At 39.0% G+C, this 23,002-nt stretch overlaps 1 protein-coding gene across 1 annotated transcript in view; it reads left to right on the forward strand.

Annotated features, from left to right (window-relative positions):
* LOC126458188 (ryanodine receptor) overlaps nucleotides 1–23,002 on the forward strand; it is a 740,760-nt gene that overhangs the window by 635,991 nt on the left and 81,767 nt on the right. Inside the window, exons 80-86 of the mRNA XM_050095064.1 lie at nucleotides 4,253–4,432; nucleotides 9,555–9,786; nucleotides 15,530–15,618; nucleotides 15,753–15,922; nucleotides 16,154–16,299; nucleotides 16,404–16,474; nucleotides 16,587–16,652. Of these exons, the coding sequence (XP_049951021.1) occupies nucleotides 4,253–4,432; nucleotides 9,555–9,786; nucleotides 15,530–15,618; nucleotides 15,753–15,922; nucleotides 16,154–16,299; nucleotides 16,404–16,474; nucleotides 16,587–16,652 (954 nt within the window). The remainder of the gene's footprint in view (nucleotides 1–4,252; nucleotides 4,433–9,554; nucleotides 9,787–15,529; nucleotides 15,619–15,752; nucleotides 15,923–16,153; nucleotides 16,300–16,403; nucleotides 16,475–16,586; nucleotides 16,653–23,002) is intronic.

The following is a 23,002-nucleotide window of genomic DNA, read 5'->3' on the forward strand; positions in this document are numbered from 1 at the left end:
ACAGATAAATAGTGCGACAGCAGGGACTTATCTCTGGCACACCTCCCGTGAGACCCACATTCGCAACTTATTGTCCCGCACTATATTCATAGTGCCCTGCCCATTATACTTATTACTTATGGCTTTACTGCTGATTCCCTTAAGAGTTCGGGCTCTGTTTGTGCATCCGCACAGAAGATGATGGTCAAGTGGCCGGTGAGCCTTAACTATATATATATGAAGATAGTATCTCTTCTTTCCCAAGACCCATGGGAGGCGTGCCAGATATAAGTCCTTGCAGTTGCACTGTTCCTCTGTGTGTCCTCAGTAGCTCAGATGGATAGAGCGTCTGCCATGTAAGCAGGAGATCCTGGGTTCGAGTCCCAGTCGGGGCACATATTTTCAACTGTCCCTGTTCACTCATATCAATGCCTGTAAGCAGCTAGGGGTATTCATTTAATTGTAATTATCACTTTTGACTTCCCTGCAGAAAATGAAGCGTTCTTAATACAGTTTCACAGTTAGTTTTCTGTTCCATGAATAATTTGTACAATTAATTCTGGTGATTTGCATCAAGTTATTTTACATTCATATTACACATTTTATATGTAAATATGACTATAGGTACTTTGCAAAATTTATTTTAAACATCCTATCACATATCAAAAGTAATTAAAATAAACTAAAAAAGAATTCCATTATTATCAACACAGAAGATGACTTGTCTTCTTCTTCTTCCTCTTCTTCTACTTCCTCCATTAAAAAAAAAAAAGAAAAGAAAAGAAAAGAAAAGAAAAGAAAATGCAGAGGGGGTGTTGGGATGAGCTTTTCTAACACACAAATCTTCAGTCACTTATCCATTCACTAACAAATAGATAACTTAATAATGATTGTATTCGAAAACACCCTCAATTCTGTAACTACTTTTTAATTCATAACCTTATTTGCAAATACAGTTCAAAATAAAAAATGTAAAAAAACTCACACCCACACATTACTGTGGTCATATAGGACATAATTTGGAATATTTACTCCATATTTAGAAGACAATCACTCATGAGCTCTTGTGTAATACTAGTGACCTGTTAATACTTCACAATTGCTAAAAATGTATGGGAATTGAGTATTTGTCATAATCCCCTTCTCCCCTCTCTCCCTGTCCATCTCCTCTTCCCACGTTGTTCTCTCTGTCCATCTCCTCCTCCCCAATCTCTCTCTCTCTCTCTCTCTCTCTCTCTCTGTCTCTCTCTGTCTCCTGCTCCCCCCTTTCTCTGTCCACCTCCTCCTTTCCCCTCACTATGTCCATTTCCTCCCCCACCTCTCTGTCCATCTCCTCTTCCTCCCTCTCTCTGACCTTTAGACTTCCTTATTACAATTGCAAACAAAACCTCAAGTGGTGGAAATTGATGTCGCTTAAAATGAATGTATAAATTGATTTGGATCATTGGTATAAGGGATGTGAGAGGGACCTCTTCAACTGCTGGATCTGTGAGGGTAGTAGCTTCAGTGACAGTATTTGGCAAAGTTTTAATCTACAATTGGGCAGGTTTACAAAGTTGTTAATGATTCAGATTCCATAGTAGTATTCTGACCATAAGCCAGTCAGCTATAAATTTTCCTGTTTTCCATTAAAACAACCTGTGAGAAAGAAAACAAAATAGCATGCAGTTGTGTATACAGTTTTTGTTTAAAATTATGTATATGGAGAAAAAATATGTATAGGAAAAATGATTTGTCTTATGGTTTAAACGCCCTGCTTTTGTAGTTAAAACTGACAGCGGAAAAAAAAAAATCTCACATTTTACAGCGTAGCATGTTCTTTCTCGCAGTTGGTTTTAACAGAAAACTTGTAGATCGTTGTTTAAAGAATATATAATATTTGTTGGAGTATCGCTTAAAAATTTGAAGTAAATCGGTCAAGATCTTTTTGAGATTATTGCTAACAACATTTCACCTTTATATATTATATATGTATTTACATACTCTGTGTTGTTGTTGTGGTCTTATCCTGTGCAAGCTTCTTCATCTCCAAGTAACTACTCCAACCTACATTCTTCTGAATCTGCTTAGTGTATTCACCTCTTGGTCTCTCGGTTTTTACCCTCCATGCTGCCCTCCAATACTAAATTAGTGATCCCTTGATGCCTCAGAACATGTCCTAACCAACCAATCCCTTCTTCTAGTCAAGTTGTGCTACAAATTCCTCTTCTCCCCAATTCTATTCAGTACCTCCTCATTAGTTACGTGATCTACCCATCTAATTCTTCTGTATAATACAATTATATATATTAAAAATAAATATGCTATGTCCATCTGACTGTTTATTAGAGCTGTGTGTAAAAATTTGTAGTAAATTGGTCAAGAACTTCATGAGACTTTTACTAATGAAGGAGATAAGTGCATGAACACAATCTGGCAATCTGCCTTGCCTCAGGCTTCCTCCTCTTCATCCTGTTATGCCCCAGAAACAGAGTTTATCCCTTAATATATCTCTACTGCACTCAGATGTACTACATACATGGAGTATTTGTTTTTAACCCACTTCATTTAAAGCTAGACATGAATTTTATACTTTTAAAACAATATTTTTAATAATCTATGGTTTTGCCACCCCCAAAAAGAATGAATAGGAATTTTTTGTAGGAAACTTAATTCAATTTCACTAGAAGCTGTGGGATTTGAGTTACCAAAAAAAAGTTTCTTTTAAATGATCCCTCATGAGAATGCTCACACCCAACTGATCAGGATTTTCAGTGTGTTGTTCAGGACACACACTCCTTGCACTGTGCAAAAATTTGCAACAAATGATTTTTCCCATAATTTTCCTTCATTGAATGGACTGTGTAGTCTTGTGAAGAACATAGACAATAGGAGGCTAAATGTGAATTTGCTATTTGTTTTGAACTTCTATCATGTTTGTGCATGTGTTGAGTCATCGAAATTATGCCCCCCCACCCCCACCCCTCCCACACATACACACACAGTTGTACAGATAAATTGTGCCGGCTGAATACACAAAGCCAGGACTGCATTTCTGCCTGTTGACTGTGGTGAAATGTTGTGTTGGATGCAATGGGGTAGGAGAGAAAAGAACCAGGGAGTGAGAGGCAAGGTTGGAGGATGGTGGCTGTCAGCTCAGAGGAAGGCACCAGATGTACAGGATCAGAATGCAAGAGGAAGGGCCAGCAGGTGCATGAGACAGGAAGGTGACACATGGAGCATGGCACTGGTGACTTCCTCCAGCACATGATGGTGGTGATATGGAGAAGTAGATTTAGACAGGGTGACAGAACAGTGGAAGGGAAGTCATCGAGGAAGAAGCTGTTGGTAAAGTTAGTATACTTGGAGAGGTTGGTAGCGGATGTGGAGCAGAGGGTTAGTTGACATTGAAATGAGGAGGATTACAGGAATCAGGGACAGGTTCCAAGAACAACTTGCATCTATGTAGTTTAGAGAAAATGGTGCTACGTGCATTGTAAAACAGCGTTTGAAATTGACCATGTTGTGATCAACAGTGTGCTTTGTCATGGGGTAGGCAACTCTGTTCTCAGCCAGTTTGGAGGCCATTCATTCAGATGAACAACTGATTATTGGCTATGCTCACATGAAATGCTGTTTGTAAAATTTAAACTTCATGGCTGGAAATGTAAATTATTAAAATATTCTGCATTATTTGCCACGGTTGGGGAATTTCTTGTTGAAATCCCTATCTGCTAAGGACATCTTCAAGGGGAAGCTGTTGGTTTTCTGAAGGTCTGATACAAATCTTGGCTCACTACTTACTAAAGTAAAATATGGTTTCCACATGCTACTACATACAGATGTGACATCACATTTTTTGAAAATCATGCACAATTTGGCATTTTTGGACACTGTCATCTGCTCTGGTCCTGTTTGAAGGAGTCCATTCATTCAGATGAACAGCTGGTATTGGTCATGCCCACATATAAACATTTTTATGGGAATATATACTCATTGCTTTGAGAATTGGGTCGTTTTCTTGTATATTTTATGTTTTATTTTTAATTATAAATGACTAAGTGCTGAATGTTTTAAAACTGATGCTAACATTACCACAAAAATAACAAAAGATAGCCTAAATTTTTTTTTTAATTCTACTTATTATGTTTTAATAATTATTTTGTGAACTTTATTTGGTTGTTAATGGAACAGAGATGTTAACAATTAAGGAAAGTAGGCTTACTGTAAGTTTAATAAGTAGAATGTTTTGTGTTTGTTAACATTGTTAATGGTATAATGTACATGTCTACAGGAACAAGAAATGGAAAAACAAAAGCTCCTGTTCCATCAAGCACGCTTAGCAAATCGTGGTGTTGCAGAGATGGTTCTTCTGCATATATCAGCATGCAAAGGAGTACCAAGTGAAATGGTTATGAAAACTTTGCAACTTGGTATATCAATACTGAGAGGAGGAAACAGCGATATTCAAATGGTGAGAAACAGCAATATTCATAAAACAAATTAAATCATCACACCATATTGAAGTTGGAGGTCAAGCTTTCAGGATCAGTGTCTCCTTCTTGTAGCAGAACGGTTGAAGGAGAAAGAAGAGACATGAAGGAAAAGGACTGGCAATGTTTAGGAAATGAGGACAGTTATGGAGAAGCCATCCAGAACCCTGAATCAGGAGACACATTCCAGAGAGGATGAGAACAAAAGTCTCAAACTTTTCCTTCTCGTCTTGTCCAGTAAGTCTCCTCTGACCTGTCATTCTGTGCGACTTTTCCATAACTGTCCCCATTCCCTAAACATCAACAGTCCTTTTTCTTCATCCGTCTTCCTACCCCTTTAACCTTTCTGCCAGAAAGAGAAGCCACTGGCTCCAAAAGCTCACACATTTCCTTAACTTTCTTATATGCGTTTTTCCTTTTGCTACTTGGTGAGTAGATTTTTGATGCATCCAGTTATATAATGTAGATGTAGACACATTTCACAGGCAATGGGGATAGTTAACATGATTGGCTGCTGACATTTGTTGAATCCTGAATCCTTATAATTGTTGGAGTCACATGGTCACATGGAATACACTGTGTGGATGTGAGGCATGTTTTGAGGAGGCTTCTCTGGTGAGAATCAAGATCTCTTGTCAGCACTTCTCAGAGATAGGTGTTGCCTTTTGAGGCAAACTGAGAAACTCCTTGATTGAGAAGTAGCAGCTCCGGTCTCATAAACTGGCATACGGCGGTGTGCTGACCACATGCCTGTCCATATCTGCATCCAGTGATGCCTGTGGGCTGAGGATGACACAGCAGCCGATTGGTACCATCGAGACTTGTAATCTTACCCTCCCACACATCACCATTAAATTTTTCTTAATGCCTTCATTGGTTTCAAAAGCTTCAAGAGGTGTAAGATATACAAAAGAAAAACTTTTTACTTATCTTCATTTTCTCTTGTTGTTGGCTCCAAGTATTGCATCTAGGGATACATTCTAGCTGCTGAAATTTTGATTTAACTTTGTGGGTTCCTGATGACTAAATAAGTGATGAATATTTGCCTGTATATTTCTTGAATTTTATTATTAGTCACATTATTAAATATCACACCATTTTTTACAATTTCCACTGAACATTCCAAATTACATTGTTAGTGTAGATCGTATAAATATGTCTGTCTCCATCGGAGGCATGCCCACTACTACTGACTTTCTGCGGTACTCATAATATTCGAAAGAGTTTACAAAGCAAAAGAGTTTACAAACTTTATTAACAAAGGAAGAATCATCACCAAGATATAACATTATTTTATAAATGAATCCAGAAATAAATTTAATAATTAGGGTTAGATTGTACAATTAATAATATGAATTTTAAGTATACTGGAAATTTCATAATTTCAAATATTTTAAAAAGAAGAGTGATTTTAACTGTACATACAGAGTACTAACAAATTAATTTCTTTTTATACATTTTAGCATGAAATATAATACATCATATACAAAATCAAATGAAATTCTTTCAGTGAAACAGCCAAGAAAGTTCACCCCTATACCAGATGTATAAAAACCAATACCAGGATTAATGAGAAAGCGCTGGTAGATAGACACAATAAAAAACACACAAACACACACACAAATTTCAAGCTTTCGCAACCCAAGGTTGCTTCATCAGGAATGAGGGAAGGAGAGGGAAAGACAAAAGGATGTGGGTTTTAAGGGAGATGGCAAGGAGTCATTCCAATCCCAGGAGCAGAAAGACTTACCTCAGGGGAAAAAAGGACAGGTATACACTCGCACACACATACATATCCATCTGCACATATACAGACACAGGCAGACATATGTAAATGCAAAGAGGTTGGGCAGAGATGTCAGTCGAGGCAGAAGTACAGAGGCAAAGATGTTGTTGAATGACAGGTGATGTACGAGGGATGGCAACTTGAAATTAGCAGAGGTTGAGGCCTGGTGGGTAATGGGTAGAGAGAATATAATGAAGGGCAAGCTCCCATCTCCAGAGTTCTGATAGGTTGGCGTCGGTGGAAAGTATCCAGATAACCTGGACGGTGTAACACTGTGCCAAGATGTGCTGGCCGTGCACCAAGGCATGTTTAGCCACAGGGTGATCCTCATTACCAACAAACACTGTCTGCCTGTGTCCGTTCATGCGAATGGACCGTTTGATGCTGGTCATTCCCACATAGAATGCTTCACAGGTAGGCATGTCAGTTGGTAAATCACGTGTGTGCTTTCACATGTGACTCTGCCTTTGATTGTGTACACCTTCAGGGTTACAGGACTGGAATAGGTGGTGGTGGGAGGGTGCTTGGGACAGGTTTTACACCGGGGGCGGTTACAAGGGTCGGAGCCAGAGGGTAGGGAGGGTGGTTTGGGGATTTCATAGGGATGAACCGAGAGGTTACAAAGGTTAGGTGGATGGCGGAAAGACACTCTTGGTGGAGTGGGGAGGATTTCATGAAGGATGGATCTCATTTCGGGCAGGATTTGAGGAAGTCGTATCCCTGCTGGAGAGCCACATTCAGAGTCTGATCCAGTCCCGGAAAGTATCCTGTCACAAGTGGGGCACTTTTGGGGACCTTCTGTGGGAGGTTCTGGGTTTGAGGGGATGAGGAAGTGGCTCTGGTTATTTGCTTTTGTACCAGGTTGGGGGGGCGGGGGAGGGGGGGGGGGGGGGGGTAGTGGCGGAATGCGAAAGCTGTTTTCAGGTTATTGGTGTAATGGTTCAGGGATTCAGGACTGGAGCATATTCGTTTGCCACGAAGCCCTAAGCTGTAGGGAAGGGACCGTTTTATATGGAATGGGTGGCAGCTGTCGTAATGGAGGTACTGTTGCTTGTTGGTGGATTTGATGTGGACGGATGTGTGAAGCTGGCCATTGGATAGATGGAGGTCAATGTCGAGGAAAGTGGCATGGGATTTGGAGTAGGACCAGGTGAATCTGATGGAACCAAAGGAGTTGAGTTTGGAGAGGAAATCCTGGAGTTCTTCTTCACAGTGAGTCCAGATCATGAAGATGTCATCAATAAATCTGTACCAAACTTTGGGTTGGCAGACCTCAGTAACCAAGAAGGCTTCCTCTAAGTGACCCATGGATGGGTTGGTGTACGAGGAGGCCATCCTGGTACCCATGGCTGTTCCCTTTAATTGTTGGTATGTCTGGCCTTCAAAAGTGAAGAAGTTGTGAATCAGGATGAAGCTGGCTAAGGTAATGAGGAAAGCGGTTTTAGGTAGGGTAGCAGGTGATCGGCGTGAAAGGAAGTGCTCCATTGCAGCGAGGCCCTGGACGTGCGGGATATTTGTGTACAAGGAAGTGGCATCAATGGTTACTAGGATGGTTTCCGGGGGTAACAGATTGGGTAAGGGTTGCAGGCATTCGAGAAAGTGGTTTTTGTCTTTGATGGCAAACTTTGTATGTAGTGTTGTCTGAAAGCTGACGCAGTCCCTCAGCCACATACTCCCGACGATCCAAGTACCACGGTCGTGGAACCCTTGTCAGCCGGAAGAATGACGATGGATCGGTCAGCTTTCAGATCACGGATAGCCTGGGCGTCAGCTTTGGTGATGTTGGGAGTAGGATTAAGGTTTTTCAAGAAAGATTGAGAGGCAAGGCTGGAAGTGAGAAATTCCTGGAAGGTTTGGAGAGGATGATTTTGAGGAAGAGGAGGTGCGTCCCGCTGTGATGGAGGATGGTACTGTTCCAGGCAGGGTTCAATTTGGATAGTGTCTTGGAGAGTTGGATCATTAGGAGTAGGATTAGGACTATTTTTCTTCATGGCAAAGTGATATTTCCATCAGAGACTACAAATGTAGGACAGTAAATCTTTGATGAGGGCTGTTTGGTTGAATCTGGGAGTAGGGTTGAAGGTGAGGCCTTTGGATGGGACAGAGGTTTTGGATTGGGAGAGAGGTTTGGAGGAAAGGTTAACTACTGAATTGGGGTGTTGTGGTTCCAGATTGTGTTGACTAGAATTTTGAGGTTTTGGGGGGAGTGGCGCTGGAAGTGGGAGATTGAGTTGATGGGAGAGACTGGATCTGTGTGCAATGAGAGGAGGTTGAGGTTTGTTAGAAAGGTTGTGGAGGGTAAGTGAGTTGCCTTTCCGGAGGTGGGAAACCAGGAAATTGGATATTTTTTTGAGGTGGAGGGTGGCATGCTGTTCTAATTTGCTGTTGGACTGTAGGAGGATGCTCTGAGCAGCCGGTGTGGAAGTGGGAGAGGAAAGATTGAGGACTTTGATTAGGGATGGGAGTTGACGGGTGTGTTCATTGACTGAGTTGATGTGTAGGTGAAGGATTAGGCAGGTGAGGGCTATGGATTGTTCGGTTTGCAACTGGTATAGGGACTGATGGAAAGTAGGGTTACAGCCAGAGATAGGAACTTTAAGTGTGAGGCCTTTGGGGGTAATGCCAAATGTCAGACAAGCCTGAGTAAATAAAATATGGGAGCGTAATCTGGCTAGGGTGAAGGCATGTTTGCGGAGGGAATGTAAATAAAATTTAAGGGGGTCATTGTGGGAATGTTGTGAGGGTGACATGGTATTAGAAGGTGGAAAGTGTAACATGAAGCTAAAGTCATGTGTGCACACATACAGCAATTGTCAGTGACAATACAAAGCATATACATTTGTATTTACAAGACCAAGCTCTGAATCAGAAAGAAAAGAATTTCAAGAAAAAGAAGAATAATATTTTGCTTCTGAATCAACAGTCTCAAGAAGAATTGTTTGAATATTAAACACAATATCATTACAATGTTATTTATGGATAAATCAGAATTACATCTTGAGTTTAGGGAAGTATGAATGAAATACAACTTATCCTCTTCATTCTACACTACTGACTCTGAATAGAGTTCCTCTTGTCTCTCAACATTCCCCTCATCCCCCCCCCCTTTCCAAGAAGAAATGGGAATGGGTAGAAAGAGAGAGAGAAGATGTAAATAATGTATAGATATTATTACATCAGTTATCTTTTGCCTCTGTAATTGCATCCCTTTCTTTTGTTGTGGGTTGTCTGCTGAGAAACTTCCCACTCTCCTCTTCAGACAAAAGCTGGAAGCGATCAGTTTCATAACCACCTTTAATTACATTATATGTTATTAGGGTATGCTAAACCACCTCAAGGAAAAGAAGGATGTTGGTTTCTTCACATCAATTGCCGGTCTCATGAACTCCTGCAGTGTTCTGGACTTGGATGCATTTGAACGCAACACTAAAGCTGAAGGGCTTGGGGTAGGATCTGAAGGAGCTGCAGGAGAGAAGAACATGCATGATGCTGAGTTCACTTGTGCCCTCTTCCGATTCATACAACTGACCTGTGAAGGGCACAATCTTGGTACGTATGGCTTGAAGGTGTTTTCATAATTGGATACTTACAACATAGCTGAACTTCTTTATGGAAACCCTTAATTATTTTGAAAACAGTCATTTGTGTTGAATTTTTTGAGATGTAGAACTTGTCTGTATCATGTGTGCAGTGCCTCTCTTGGCATATTTCAGTGAGTGAATGTGATGTCAGAGTAACAGAAGTTAATCAGAATAGGTAATGTGATGATAATCAACAGCCATCAGTACCCCTTCTGTCTGGTACTTTGACCAGTGACTAGAATTAATTATTGTTTTGCTTGTACTGTACTAGTGTATCTTCTCTGTATGCTCAATTAGTTATTAAGGATGTATGTTTAATGTTCCCTAGATCATATTCACAATAAATATTATAATATGCAATGTGTCACGTGATCAAAAGATTGCAGAGATGATTACATATTTGCTCACCATGTACAAGTTTCTAATTAACTAATTATTCCAGTTTAAAAATTCCTGTATTGTGTAGAAGGTGGTGTTAAGGAAAAACACCTTTAAGTTACATGTGAAAGCACTTTAAGCTGTCTGTAATATATTTTATTGTAATGTGAAGATTACAAAAGAGATTCATAGCTGATACCTTAAAAATGACACATTGGGTTGCAGATAGGCACAATAAGAAGATGGTTCACACTGACTTTTCAGCCAAAGCCTTGTTCAGAAAAGAAAGGAAAACACACACACACACACATACACAAGAAGGCACATCTGATGCACACAAGAGTGCCACCTCCAGCTGCTCTGGAGTTGATATTCCAACCTAGACTCTCCATTGTTAGATTTATAGCCAAACATTGCACTGCATTCTGTGTCGAAGTTAGATTCACGACAGGGAAGTGCAGATTGTATTTTCTTCTCATACAATATTGTTGTATCTCTCATAGAACATATTAGATTAAGAAGTGCCAAAATAGTTTTAAGTATATAGTGTAAAGCTGTGTAATAAACTACTCCTGGCAATGAGAAACCTACTATACATTTACTTTGGGAGGCATCACAGAACCTGTTAATAAGGATCCATGTTTACAAGATAAAAGAATTCTATAATTGTATGGTAACCTAAATCTAACATGTAATTTTTAAGGTAAAATCTGAATGTTGTTTGTAATTTTAAATGTAAAATCTTATTATTGCAGGGACTATATTTGCATAAGTCTAGTTATCAAAACCCACATTGTGTACATGGTCTGCTGTTAGTGAATAAATAATAATATATCTCTTACATTTAAACTAAAGGCTGTGATTAATATTCTCAAGTATTTAAGCAGATGCATGCAAGATGTACCTGAATGATCTCCACATATGATTCTAATTATCTTCTTTTGTACAAGGAATACCTTTCTGAGTAAAAGAGGAGCTACCCCAGAATATTCTACCATATTACATCGGTCAATGAAAATATGTAGAATATATTAACTGACTGATTTCTGTGTCTCATCATTGACGCCCCCCCCCCCTCCCCCTCCCCCAAAGTTGTCAATTATTATTATGGAAAAGTAGCTGATCCTAATTGTTTTATAGGGTTTACTATATGATTTTTTCCAGTTTAAGTTTTCAACAATATGCATACCAAAGAACTTAGAACTTAGTACACTGTTTTTTTGTAAACTACATTCATAATGAGTGTGATATTTTGACAGTGCAATGCTGGATGAGCTGTGTTGTTTCTAAATTTAGAGCTAGTCCATTTGCGTAAAACCAATTAATATCTTTAACAAAAAAATCATTAACGACTTTTGCGTAGATGCTTCTTTGATTTGCTTGACAATAATGCTTCTATCATGTCTAAAATGGAAAAAAATTGCCTCCTGATTCAAATAAAATGGTAGACTAGACCACTGACAAAGAGCAAGAAGAATAGCAGGTCCATGATTGTACCCTGCACAACGCTCATTGTGATTCCTTTCCATGAAGAGGATATAGTGTTCTTGTTTGTGTCCTCAAATGTCCTATTGTAACTTTCTGCTTGATGTTTCTTAAATAGGAGCTAATTCAGGCATGTGCTGAACCATGTATCCGATAAAAACTTAACTCACAGAAGATCTGAAATGGTGATGTTTAATCATTCCACTGGGGGCCAAATCGCACAATAACCCTGGGTTCGGTGTGGGTTGATGGTGGGGTGAGTGGACTGCTGTGGCCTGTTGTGGGTTTGTGAACCTCTGAGGGCTATGGCGGGACGAAACCTCTCTGTTGTTTCTAGGTCCCCAGTTTAATGTAATACAATACCATACAATGGCCAGTTCAATATTGGTTAACTTTCGATAAGCCTCATTAATAGTTTTCAGGCATATGTCAGGAGTTTACTGTTGAGCATCTATGAGCAGTAAAAACATAACCACACAGTTCTTGGATAAGAATATGGTACATGTGACACTATTGACAGAAACTCATTGTTTTAACACACAGCCTATTTGTGTTATACTTATTTCACGGTTAAGTTGATGCATTGTTGTTGATCTAACTAATACAGATTTCTCGTCAGAAAATCAGCCGTGGACTGACTGTCTCAGGACCGAAAGTCAGGCCCCTATATATCCTCACAATGATAGGTACTGAAACTATACATTGTTTGATGTTAAAGAAATTACAATTAAAACATAACTCATTCAATTAGCTGAATACATTGAGAAATGCCTTCTTTCTAATGGTTTCTTCTACTACAAGGGTTAGGCCGAAATTACTTGTTTGAATGACGAAATTAACAGATATAGTTATGCAAACAGTGCTTTTGACAAACCTCGTAATTATTTTGGAATTAAATAAGGGCTGGCTTTGCTAACATGTTTTCGAATAGATAAAATAAATAGTTTAAGAATCCTAGTGGTGGTTCTTCCAAATATTTGTAATTAGTACAGAATTTATATATGTTTATAAGTCAACAACAGAATTTAAGTTACAAAACAATTACTGATTTCACCCTATAACATAAGATATTAACTAGGAATAGTCAAAATGAATTAGGAAATTGAGTACATACAAAAAACTGAACACAAAATTAGATTTGATACTATATTTATGGAAATGCAGATTATACTCAGTGTGTAAATGGTAATTAGTCAAAAATGAATTGAAGGAGGCAGATGGCAAAACAAGAAAGGAAGTAAAGAGATCCCAGCTTGCTTCGTCACAAGACGAAAAATATTTACAATTGTTAGATCGGTTTCAGCTTCCTTGGTGTTGTCTTCAGACAACTTAGATCACAGAATATGGACCAAGTTTTACTGCAAAATCATTTAGAGCGTGGCTATTTATAGTGAAACATGGCATTAATAAACCAGCAGTTCCAGTAGTATACATTATCACTGGTGATATATTCCAGGCTGCTGTACATTTATCTCATTGACATTTACTTCTTTCTTAGTTGCTGTTTCTGTGATAGAATATGATTACTGGTCAGCATGAACCAACCCTTTTGAAACATCTGGAGATTACAGTAGGCTGTTAAACACTAGTAGAATGTAAACATCACAGTGAACATTAATAGCTTAAAATCTTTTCTGTAATGAATGTATTTTAAAACTCTTTTCTTATTCCAAAAACTTATACAAACTGTGTTACTACAATAATGGCAATTTCAGGATGGAAAAACAAAGGAAAGGTAACCACTTACCTATAGATGATTAACTTGTGATGCATACACATCACAGAGACTCAACTAGTATCTGTAATCTTATATCTGAACTCTACAAAGTACTGTGATATTTGCAGACAGTACAAATGTACTGAATGGGAATTTGGGATAGGTGGTTACTAAAGCTGCAGAAAGAACAGTGCCCAGATCAGCAACCATAGGTCTCTAGATGAGCGTAGTGTTCCAAAGGATTGGAAAAGGGCACAGGTCATCCCCGTTTTCAAGAAGGGACGTCGAACAGATGTGCAGAACTATAGACCTATATCTCTAACGTCGATCAGTTGTAGAATTTTGGAACACGTATTATGTTCGAGTATAATGACTTTTCTGGAGACTAGAACTCTACTCTGTAGGAATCAGCATGGCTTTTAAAAAAGACAATCATGTTAAACCCAGCTCGCGCTATTCGTCCACGAGACTCAGAGGGCCATAGACACGGGTTCCCAGGTAGATGCCGTGTTTCTTGACTTTCGCAAGGCATTCGATACAGTTCCCCACAGTCGTTTAATGACCAAAGTAAGAGCATATGGACTATCAGACCAATTGTGTGATTGGATTGAAGAGTTCCTAGATAACAGAATGCAGCATGTCATTCTCAATGGAGAGAAGTCTTCTGAAGTAAGAGTGATTTCAGGTGTGCCGCAGGGGAGTGTCGTAGGACCGTTGCTATTCACAATATACATAAATGACCTTGTGGATGACATTGGAAGTTCACTGAGGCTTTTTGCGGATGATACTGTGGTATATCGAGAGGTTGTAACAATGGAAAATTGTACTGAAATGCAGAAGGATCTGCAGCGAATTGACGCATGGTGCAGGGAATGGCAATTGAATCTCAATGTAGACAAGTGTAATGTGCTGCAAATACCTAGAAAGAAAGATCCCTTATCATTTAGCTACAATATAGCAGGTCAGTAACTGGAAGCAGTTAATTCCATAAATTACCTGGGTGTACGCATTAGGAGTGATTTAAAATGGAATGATCATATAAAGTTGATCGTTGGTAAAGCAGATGCCAGACTGAGATTCATTGGAAGAATCCTAAGGAAATGGAATCCGAAAACAAAGGAAGTAGGTTACAGTACGCTTGTTCGCCCACTGCTTGAATACTGCTCAGCAGTGTGGGATCCGTTCCAGATAGGGTTGATAGAAGAGATAGAGAAGATCCAACAGAGAGCACCGCGCTTTGTTACAGGATCATTTAGCAATTGCGAAAGCGTTACGGAGATGATAGATAAACTCCAGTGGAAGACTCTGCAGGAGAGATGCTCAGTAGCTCAGTACGGGCTTTTGTTGAAGTTTCGAGAACATACCTTCACCGAGGAGTCAAGCAGTATATTGCTCCCTCCTATGTATATCTCGCGGAGAGACCATGAGGATAAAATCAGAGAGATTAGAGCCCACACAGAGGCTTACTGACAATCCTTCTTCCCATGAACAATACGAGACTGGAATAGAATGGAGAACCAATAGAGGTACTCAAGGGACCCTCTGCCACACACCGTCAGGTGGCTTGTGGAGTATGGATGTAGATGTACATATAGATGTAGCTTCACTTTAAACATGTTGATGCATACATAAAAAGTGCATAATGGTTCTGTTTCATTTCTCATACTTAGGTTATAAGTGCTGTATCATTCTCACACAACAGGCATTCAGTCACATAATAGTGAAGTAATTATTAAATCGAAAGTATTATGGCATGATGTGACTTAGTACAATCTGAAATTTCACATGAAAATTACTTAAAAAAATATTTATTAATTATTTTGTGTAAAGAAAACTTACATTAAAGTGACACATTCCACATCATTATGAACTGTCTTATTCATGATCTATAGAACAAGGATTAATGTATGTATGTATGCTTGCATGTTTATATATGTACATAAAGATTTACATAACGACACTGAAAGTGAAGAAGTATACCTAAAGTAACTGCATTTTCCTTTTGTTTCAATATTCAGTCTGTATCATATTTGGTTTCCATAAAGTAGAAGAAAAATATGTTGCATGACCATTTTTTTGTAACTTACCACACTTTATATAATTTGAAATGTAATTCCATTTTCTTTCACAGAATGGCAGAATTACTTGAGGACACAGGCTGGGAATACAACAACAGTGAATGTTGTCATCTGCACTGTTGACTACCTGCTGCGATTACAGGTATAAATACTCAAAATAGTATTATAATTTATTATTTTTAAGTTTAGCTTTATAATTTCCTATTCTTCTGATACTTGGTGCTGTTTTTATTTATCCTAAAACTTGTCATTGAAAATAGATGGTACTGCTTCTAGGAATCAATAATGGACTTCTACTGGCACTACTCAAGTAAGGAAATAATAGATCCTGCTGGTAAGGCAAATTTCTTCAAAGCCATTGGGGTAGCAAGTCAGGTGTTTAACACACTTACTGAAGTGATCCAGGGGCCCTGCACACAGAACCAGCAGGCTCTGGCCCATTCAAGGTACGAGCTGTAATATAAAGTACTTCTTTCCTTTTCAAAATAAATTTTGACAGTATTTATGACATAAGAGGAGCATTTGTTTACAGCCATCCACACAAGCTGCTATTATTCAGATGCTCCTCACTATTTAAAAGGATTGTCAATATTTTTTTATTTGTAAAAGGCCCTTTACGTTACATATGACTTGTTTGGACTATCTGGCTGGATTCATGACATGTACTCACTTTGTAGGCTCTGGGATGCAGTTGGAGGCTTCCTGTTCCTGTTTTCGCACATGCAGGACAAACTTTCAAAACATTCTAGTCAGGTAGACCTCCTGAAGGAACTATTGAATTTGCAGAAGGACATGATAACTATGATGCTGTCCATGCTTGAAGGTATGGAAGCTTTATTGCATTTGTCATACTGTTGTAGTAAATAGAGTAAGGTCCATGTTTCTAAAATTGCATCCACTGTATCTCTGCATTGTTTGTTCTTTCAGGCAATGTTGTGAATGGTACAATTGGTAAACAGATGGTTGACACACTAGTAGAGTCTGCATCTAATGTGGAGGTGGGCTATCTTGATAATTTATAATTATGTACTACTTGTCATACACTGCAAGTTAGCATGGTCTGTATTCTATCAGTGACTGAAATAACTCTACTGTGAACTTCTGTTTCAGTTGATCCTGAAATACTTCGACATGTTCCTGAAATTAAAGGACCTTACAAGTTCTGCAAGTTTCCAGGTGAGTTTTATTTCTGTTGAGATAGCTGTCACATGCTGACTTACACCAAACCTCTGTCAAACACAGCAGAAAACTAGTGTGTAATTATGTCAGGAGGATTCTAATGAAGTCCTCCATAGCTAACAAGACATAAAAGGCAACATTAAAGATGACGTTAAAATATTTGAAATGTACACTAAGCCAACCTACAGGAGGCTGAGGGGATAAAGAGACATTCTTGTACTGTTATGATAGTCTTGTGTAATATATATGAAAATGTTGCAGAGATGACGAAGAAATGTGAGTTGAGTCAAGGAAAGAGAGACATTGGATTGTTGCAAAATGTTATTAGTTAGGTGGAGATGAATAATATTTTTGATACACAACAATTATACTGCCCTAACCTTACACTTCTGTAAGTTTATAGATTTATAGAGTAGACAGAAATTGTCCTTGGGGGGGGGGGGGGGGGGGGGGGTGACAGAAGCCACCTCTCTGCTGTCCAGATGCCTATAGAAAAGTTTTACTTAGACACTTTGTTGGTTTTGTGTGATTTCCTTCATGAAACAAATTTTGAAACCTTCATGCCAGATTAAAAATGTATACAATACCAGATCTGTAACCTGACTCAGACTTGTATGTACTAACAGTGCTTTTGAAACTAAACCATGGAGAGATGCTTATAGATTGATGCAAAAGTTTATTCTGCCACTAATTCTTCAATAAGGCCAAACTAAATTTTCCTTTGGCCTCTTCAGTGTCATACGTAAGTGGCTTCATTTTTAGTGTGCATTCTGATGTTTCATTTATGGATTTACTTTGAAATTCCTTTGGGGGGGTTCCTAGTATAAACTTGCAATAAAATCAAAAATAAACAATACTAATATCATGCTCAGGTGGTATCAGTCCTCAGCTGGAATATAGATGTCTAGCACAGAAATGGTAAATCATGCAGTTGAAACATTTTGCAGCTGTTGACTGATATTTCATAACTATGGAATTAAAGGGTCACTTCCATCCAGTGAAGACAGCAAATGTGAATAGAGGTGATATGAACCGCCAAAAAAGTAATCCGAATTATTGCCAAACAAGGCATTAACTATCCATTGAAATCTGCACAACTGAAACTGGCCAGTAATAGAAAATAAATAATCATTACAAAGGCAGAAAAGTTAATTTAAAAAATGTACAGAGTGTTTCAAAAAGAATATATGTATTTCGAATGCATATATTTATTAAACTGTAAGTCATACAGCTACGAACTTTGGGACACACATTTATGTATCTTTCAAGTTTAGATTACAGATGTTCAATATGTCCTCCACCAGCAACGTGAAGAATGTCATGTTGATACGCAAATTCCTCCAATACTTGGGTAAGCATGTCCATCATAAATGATCTTTCGGTAGAATGGATCCCGTTCTTCAACTATTCTATTTCCTGTGGTACTGTTGGTGCATATGAGGTACAAAAGAAAATATGAGCCAAATTATTGAGTGTGGAAAATCATTTTGAAACAACAGCTATTCAGTTGTATGAAATACAGGGAAAAGTCCTAGTAATAGCAATATACAGACTGCCTAATGGAGACACAGACATATTGATTAATAAATTAGAAACACTGCTTAACATTCTTTTTACTGAAGGATCCGCTGTAGTTGTCTGTGGGGATTTCGACATAAAGCTTATGAATGAAAGTAGGCCAAAAAATCAATTCCTAAATCTATTATGTAGTTTCAATCTGTTTCCACACATACACGAACTCACAAGAATAATATATAACACAAACAGACTTATAGATAATATACCAGGTGATCAAAAAGTCAGTATAAATTTGAAAACTGAATAAATCACAGAATAATGTAGATAGAGAGGTACAAATTGACACACATGCTTGGAATGACATGGGGTTTTATTAGAACCAAAAAAATACAAAAGTTCAAAAAATGTCCGACAGATGGCACTTCATCTGATCAGAATAGCAATAATTAGCATAACAAGGTAAGACAAAGCAAAGATGTTCTTTACAGGAAATGCTCAATATGTCCGCCATCATTCCTCAACAATGGCTGTAGTCAAGGAATAATGTTGTGAACAGAACTGTAAAGCATGTCCGGAGTTATGGTGAGGCATTGGCATCGGATGTTGTCTTTCAGCATCCCTAGAGATGTCGGTCGGTCACGATGCACTTGCGACTTCAGGTAACCCCAAAGCCAATAATCGCACGGACTGAGATCTGGGGACCTGGGAGGCTAAGCATGACGAAAGTGGCGGCTGAGCACACAATCATCACCAAACGACACACGCAAGGGATCTTTCACACGTCTAGCAATATGGGGTGGAGCGCCATTCTTCATAAGCATCGTATGTTCCAGCAGGTGTTTATCAGCCAGGTTGGGGATGATGTGATTCTGTAACATATCGGCGTATCTCTCACCCATCACGGTAGCAGTTACAAAACCAGAATCTATATCTACATACATACTCCGCAATCCACCATACGGTGCATGGCGGAGGGTACCTCGTACCACAATTAGCATCTTCTCTCCCTGTTCCACTCCCAAACAGAACGAGGGAAAAATGACTGCCTATATGCCTCTGTACGAGCCCTAATCTCTCTTATCTTATCTTTGTGGTCTTTCCGCAAAATATAAGTTGGCGGCAGTAAAATTGTACTGCAGTCAGCCTCAAATGCTGGTTCTCTAAATTTCCTCAGTAGCAATTCATGAAAAGAACGCCTCCTTTCCTCTAGAGAATTCCATCCGTGTTCCTGAAGCATTTCCGTAACACTCATGTGATGATCAAACCTACCAGTAACAAATCTAGCAGCCCGCCTCCAAATTGCTTCTATGTCCTCCCTCAATCCGACCTTATAGGGATCCCAAACGCTCGAGCAGTACTCAAGAATAGGTCATATTATAGTGTTTTATAAGCTGTCTCCTGTACAGATGAACCACATCTTCCCAAAATTCTACCAATAACCAAAGATGACTATCCGCCTTCCCCACAACTGCCATTACATGCTTGTCCCACTTCATATCACTCTGCAATGTTACACCCAAATATTTAATCGACGTGACTGTGTCAAGCGCTACACTGCAAATGGAGTATTCAAACATTATGGGATTCTTTTTCCTATTCATCTGCATTATTTACATTTATCTGTATTTAGAGCTAGCTGCCATTCTTTACACCAGTCACAAATCCTGTCCAAGACATCTTGTATCCTCCTACAGTCACTTAACGACAACACCTTCCTGTACACCACAGCATCATCAGCAAAGAGCCGCACATTGCAATCCACCCTATCCAAAAGATCATTTATATAAATAGAAAACAACAGCGGACCTACCACACTTCCCTGGGGCACTGCAGATGATACCCTCACCTCCGATGAACACTCACCATCGAGGGCAACGTACTGGGTTCTATTACTTAAGAAGTCTTCGAGCCACTCACATATTTGGGAACCAATCCCATATGCTCGTACCTTAGTTAGGAGTCTGCAGTGGGGCAGCGAGTCAAATGCTTTCCAGAAGTCAAGGAATATGGCATCCGTCTGATACCCTTCATCCATGGTTCGCAAGATATCATGTGAAAAAAGGGCGAGTTGCTTTCACAGGAGCAATGCTTTCTAAAGCCATGCTGATAAATGGACAGCAGCTTCTCTGTCTCAAGGAAATTCATTATATCCAAACTGAGAATATGTTCGAGAATCCTGCAACAAACCGATGTTAAGGATATTTGTCTCTAATTTTGGGGATCCGTCCTTCTACCCTTCTTATATACAGGTGTCACCTGCACTTTTCCTTGAAGAAAAAAGGCCTGATAACGGTAGATGTGGTAAATCCAGCCCATACTGTGACTTTCTTGTCATGCAATCGAGTTACCATGACAGTTCTAGGATTTTTGGTAGCCCAAATTCTGCAGTTGTGGGCATTGACAGACCCTCGGAGCGTGAAATGAGCTTCATCGGTCCACAACACGTTACTCAACCAATCGTCATCTTCCACCATCTTTTAAAACGCCCACACCACAAATGCCCACTGCTTCACTAAATCGCCAGGTAAAAGTTCATGATGCTGATGGATTTTGTACGGATAGCATCGGAGTGTACGCCTCAGTGCCAACCAAACAAGAGTGTATGGAATGCCAGTGCAGTGTGTGACTGCACGAGCGCTGACTTCCCCGTGCATAGACGAACCCGCTACAGTCTCCATTTCTTCCTGAACTGTCTCAGCAGCATTACATCTTGTGCTTGGTCGGCCACTACAGGGTCTACCGTCTAAACAATGCGTGGCTTCGAACTTCGAAATCATTCTCGCCACAGCTGCATTTGTCAATGGACCTTTACCCATTCGAATCCCCTTCCTATGGCGATAGGATCGTAACACGCCTTTTCAGGTAACGTCAACATGCTGCGACTGCTGGCACATCTGATTCTCTCTCTCTCATTACAGCTCCTTTTATACATGATTGTCATCCGCAGTCACTGGTCACTGACATTTTGCTGTCCAGCACCATCTGTCGGACATTCACCCCCCACCCCCCCCCCACCCCCCCCTCCCCACCCCCCAATAGAACCCCATGTCATTCCAATCATGTTTATCAATTTTTATCTCTCTATCTACATTATTCCGTGGTTTATTAAGTTTTCAAATTTATACTGACTTTTTGATCACCCAGTATTTTCAAATGTACAATCCACAGAAGAAGAATTTGTCCTCAAAATTCCTTTAATGCCACTGCAACAGAAAAAAGTGTACTTCATATATAAAAGATAATTTTCCACTGAAAACTGTGTAAAATTTACAAATATCCTAACTAGTGAGTCCTGGGCAGAAGCACTGTCTCTAACAAATATAAATGATGCATATAACACTTTTTCTTCAATTTTCATGGGATATTTTGAAATGTGCTTTCCAAAGAAGCTTTCAAGAATCATGTCACATCACAATACAAAGCCAAGTTCTTGGATCGCAGTTGGCATCAAAACTTCTTGTGGAACTCTGAAGACTCTAAATGGAAGACATCTACAGATCCACAGTTCATAGAATATGTTAAGAATTACAAGAGGGTATATCAAAAAGTAATTGCCAAGGCAAAATTTATGAGTAATTACAACTTAATAAGACACTCTGATAACAAATCGAAAGCCAAATGGGGTATTGTGAAGACTGAAACAGGAAAGAGATGTGAAGATCAGGATATCATTCTCAAAAACACAGAAAATGTCAATATTAAAAAACAAGATTTGTCAAATTACATCAGCAATTACTTCATAAATGCAACAACTTCATTAAGCTGGAAATTAACAAACCAAGAAAAACCTGGATTTCCAAAAGCTGCTTGTAGCATGAGGATACATCCAACAGATGAACATGAAGTGTTCAAAGTAATAAAATGCTTGAAACCTAAAATGTCAGCAGGAGTAGATGAGGTGCCTGTTTATATCACAACAATGACAGCTGCACAAATTGCAAGGCTCTTGGCATACATAGCCAACTTATCATTTAGCAAAGGAGTGTTTCCAGAAAGGATGAAACTGTCAAAAGTGAAGCCATTATTCAAAAACAGCAACAAGCATAAGATAGAAAACTATTGGCCACCATCCCTCCTTCCAGCAGTTTCCAACATAAAAGAAAATTAGTGAGGCACAGAATCAACAAATAGCTAAATGACCATAAGTTACTAAATAGAAATCAGCATGGCATCCAGGCAGGTAAAAATACAAAAACAGCACTAATGTGCTACACTGAACAAACAATCAAAAATCTAGAAAAAGACAACAGCATAGCAGGAATAAATTTAGATCTCTCCAAAGCATTTGACACTGTCAATCATGGCATTCTTTTAGAAAAACTGGAAGCATTAGGTATTCATGGGACAGGGAAAAAGTGGTTTGAATCATACCTACAAAACAGAACACTGATTGTAGGACTGATGTCAGATTACTCCAACCACAAAATAAATTTAGTATCAGATTTTATAAAAAAAAAAAAAAAAGTGGAAATAGGATTGCCGCAAGGCAGTATTCTAGGTCCCTTAATGTTCCTTGTCTACATAAATGACTTTCACCCCTCAGATGGAGCAACAAAGGCCATACTAATTGCAGATGACGCTAATGTGATAATAGTTGCACCAAAGCAACTGCAAACAAGTACTGATCAAGTAATAAAGAACGTCCACAGTTGTTTTAATGCAAACTGGTTGACATTAAATGTAAATAAAACAAATTATATGCAATTTGGGAAAATACGTCAAATTGTAAATCTTTATCTGTTTTTGGGTGACAAGGCCATAGATAGAGTGGGATCAACAAAATTGCTGAGGATTCATGTAGATGAAAATCTTAATTTTAATGATCATGT

Source organism: Schistocerca serialis, chromosome 2, assembly GCF_023864345.2.
Source record: "Schistocerca serialis cubense isolate TAMUIC-IGC-003099 chromosome 2, iqSchSeri2.2, whole genome shotgun sequence".
Lineage (NCBI taxonomy): Eukaryota > Metazoa > Arthropoda > Insecta > Orthoptera > Acrididae > Schistocerca > Schistocerca serialis.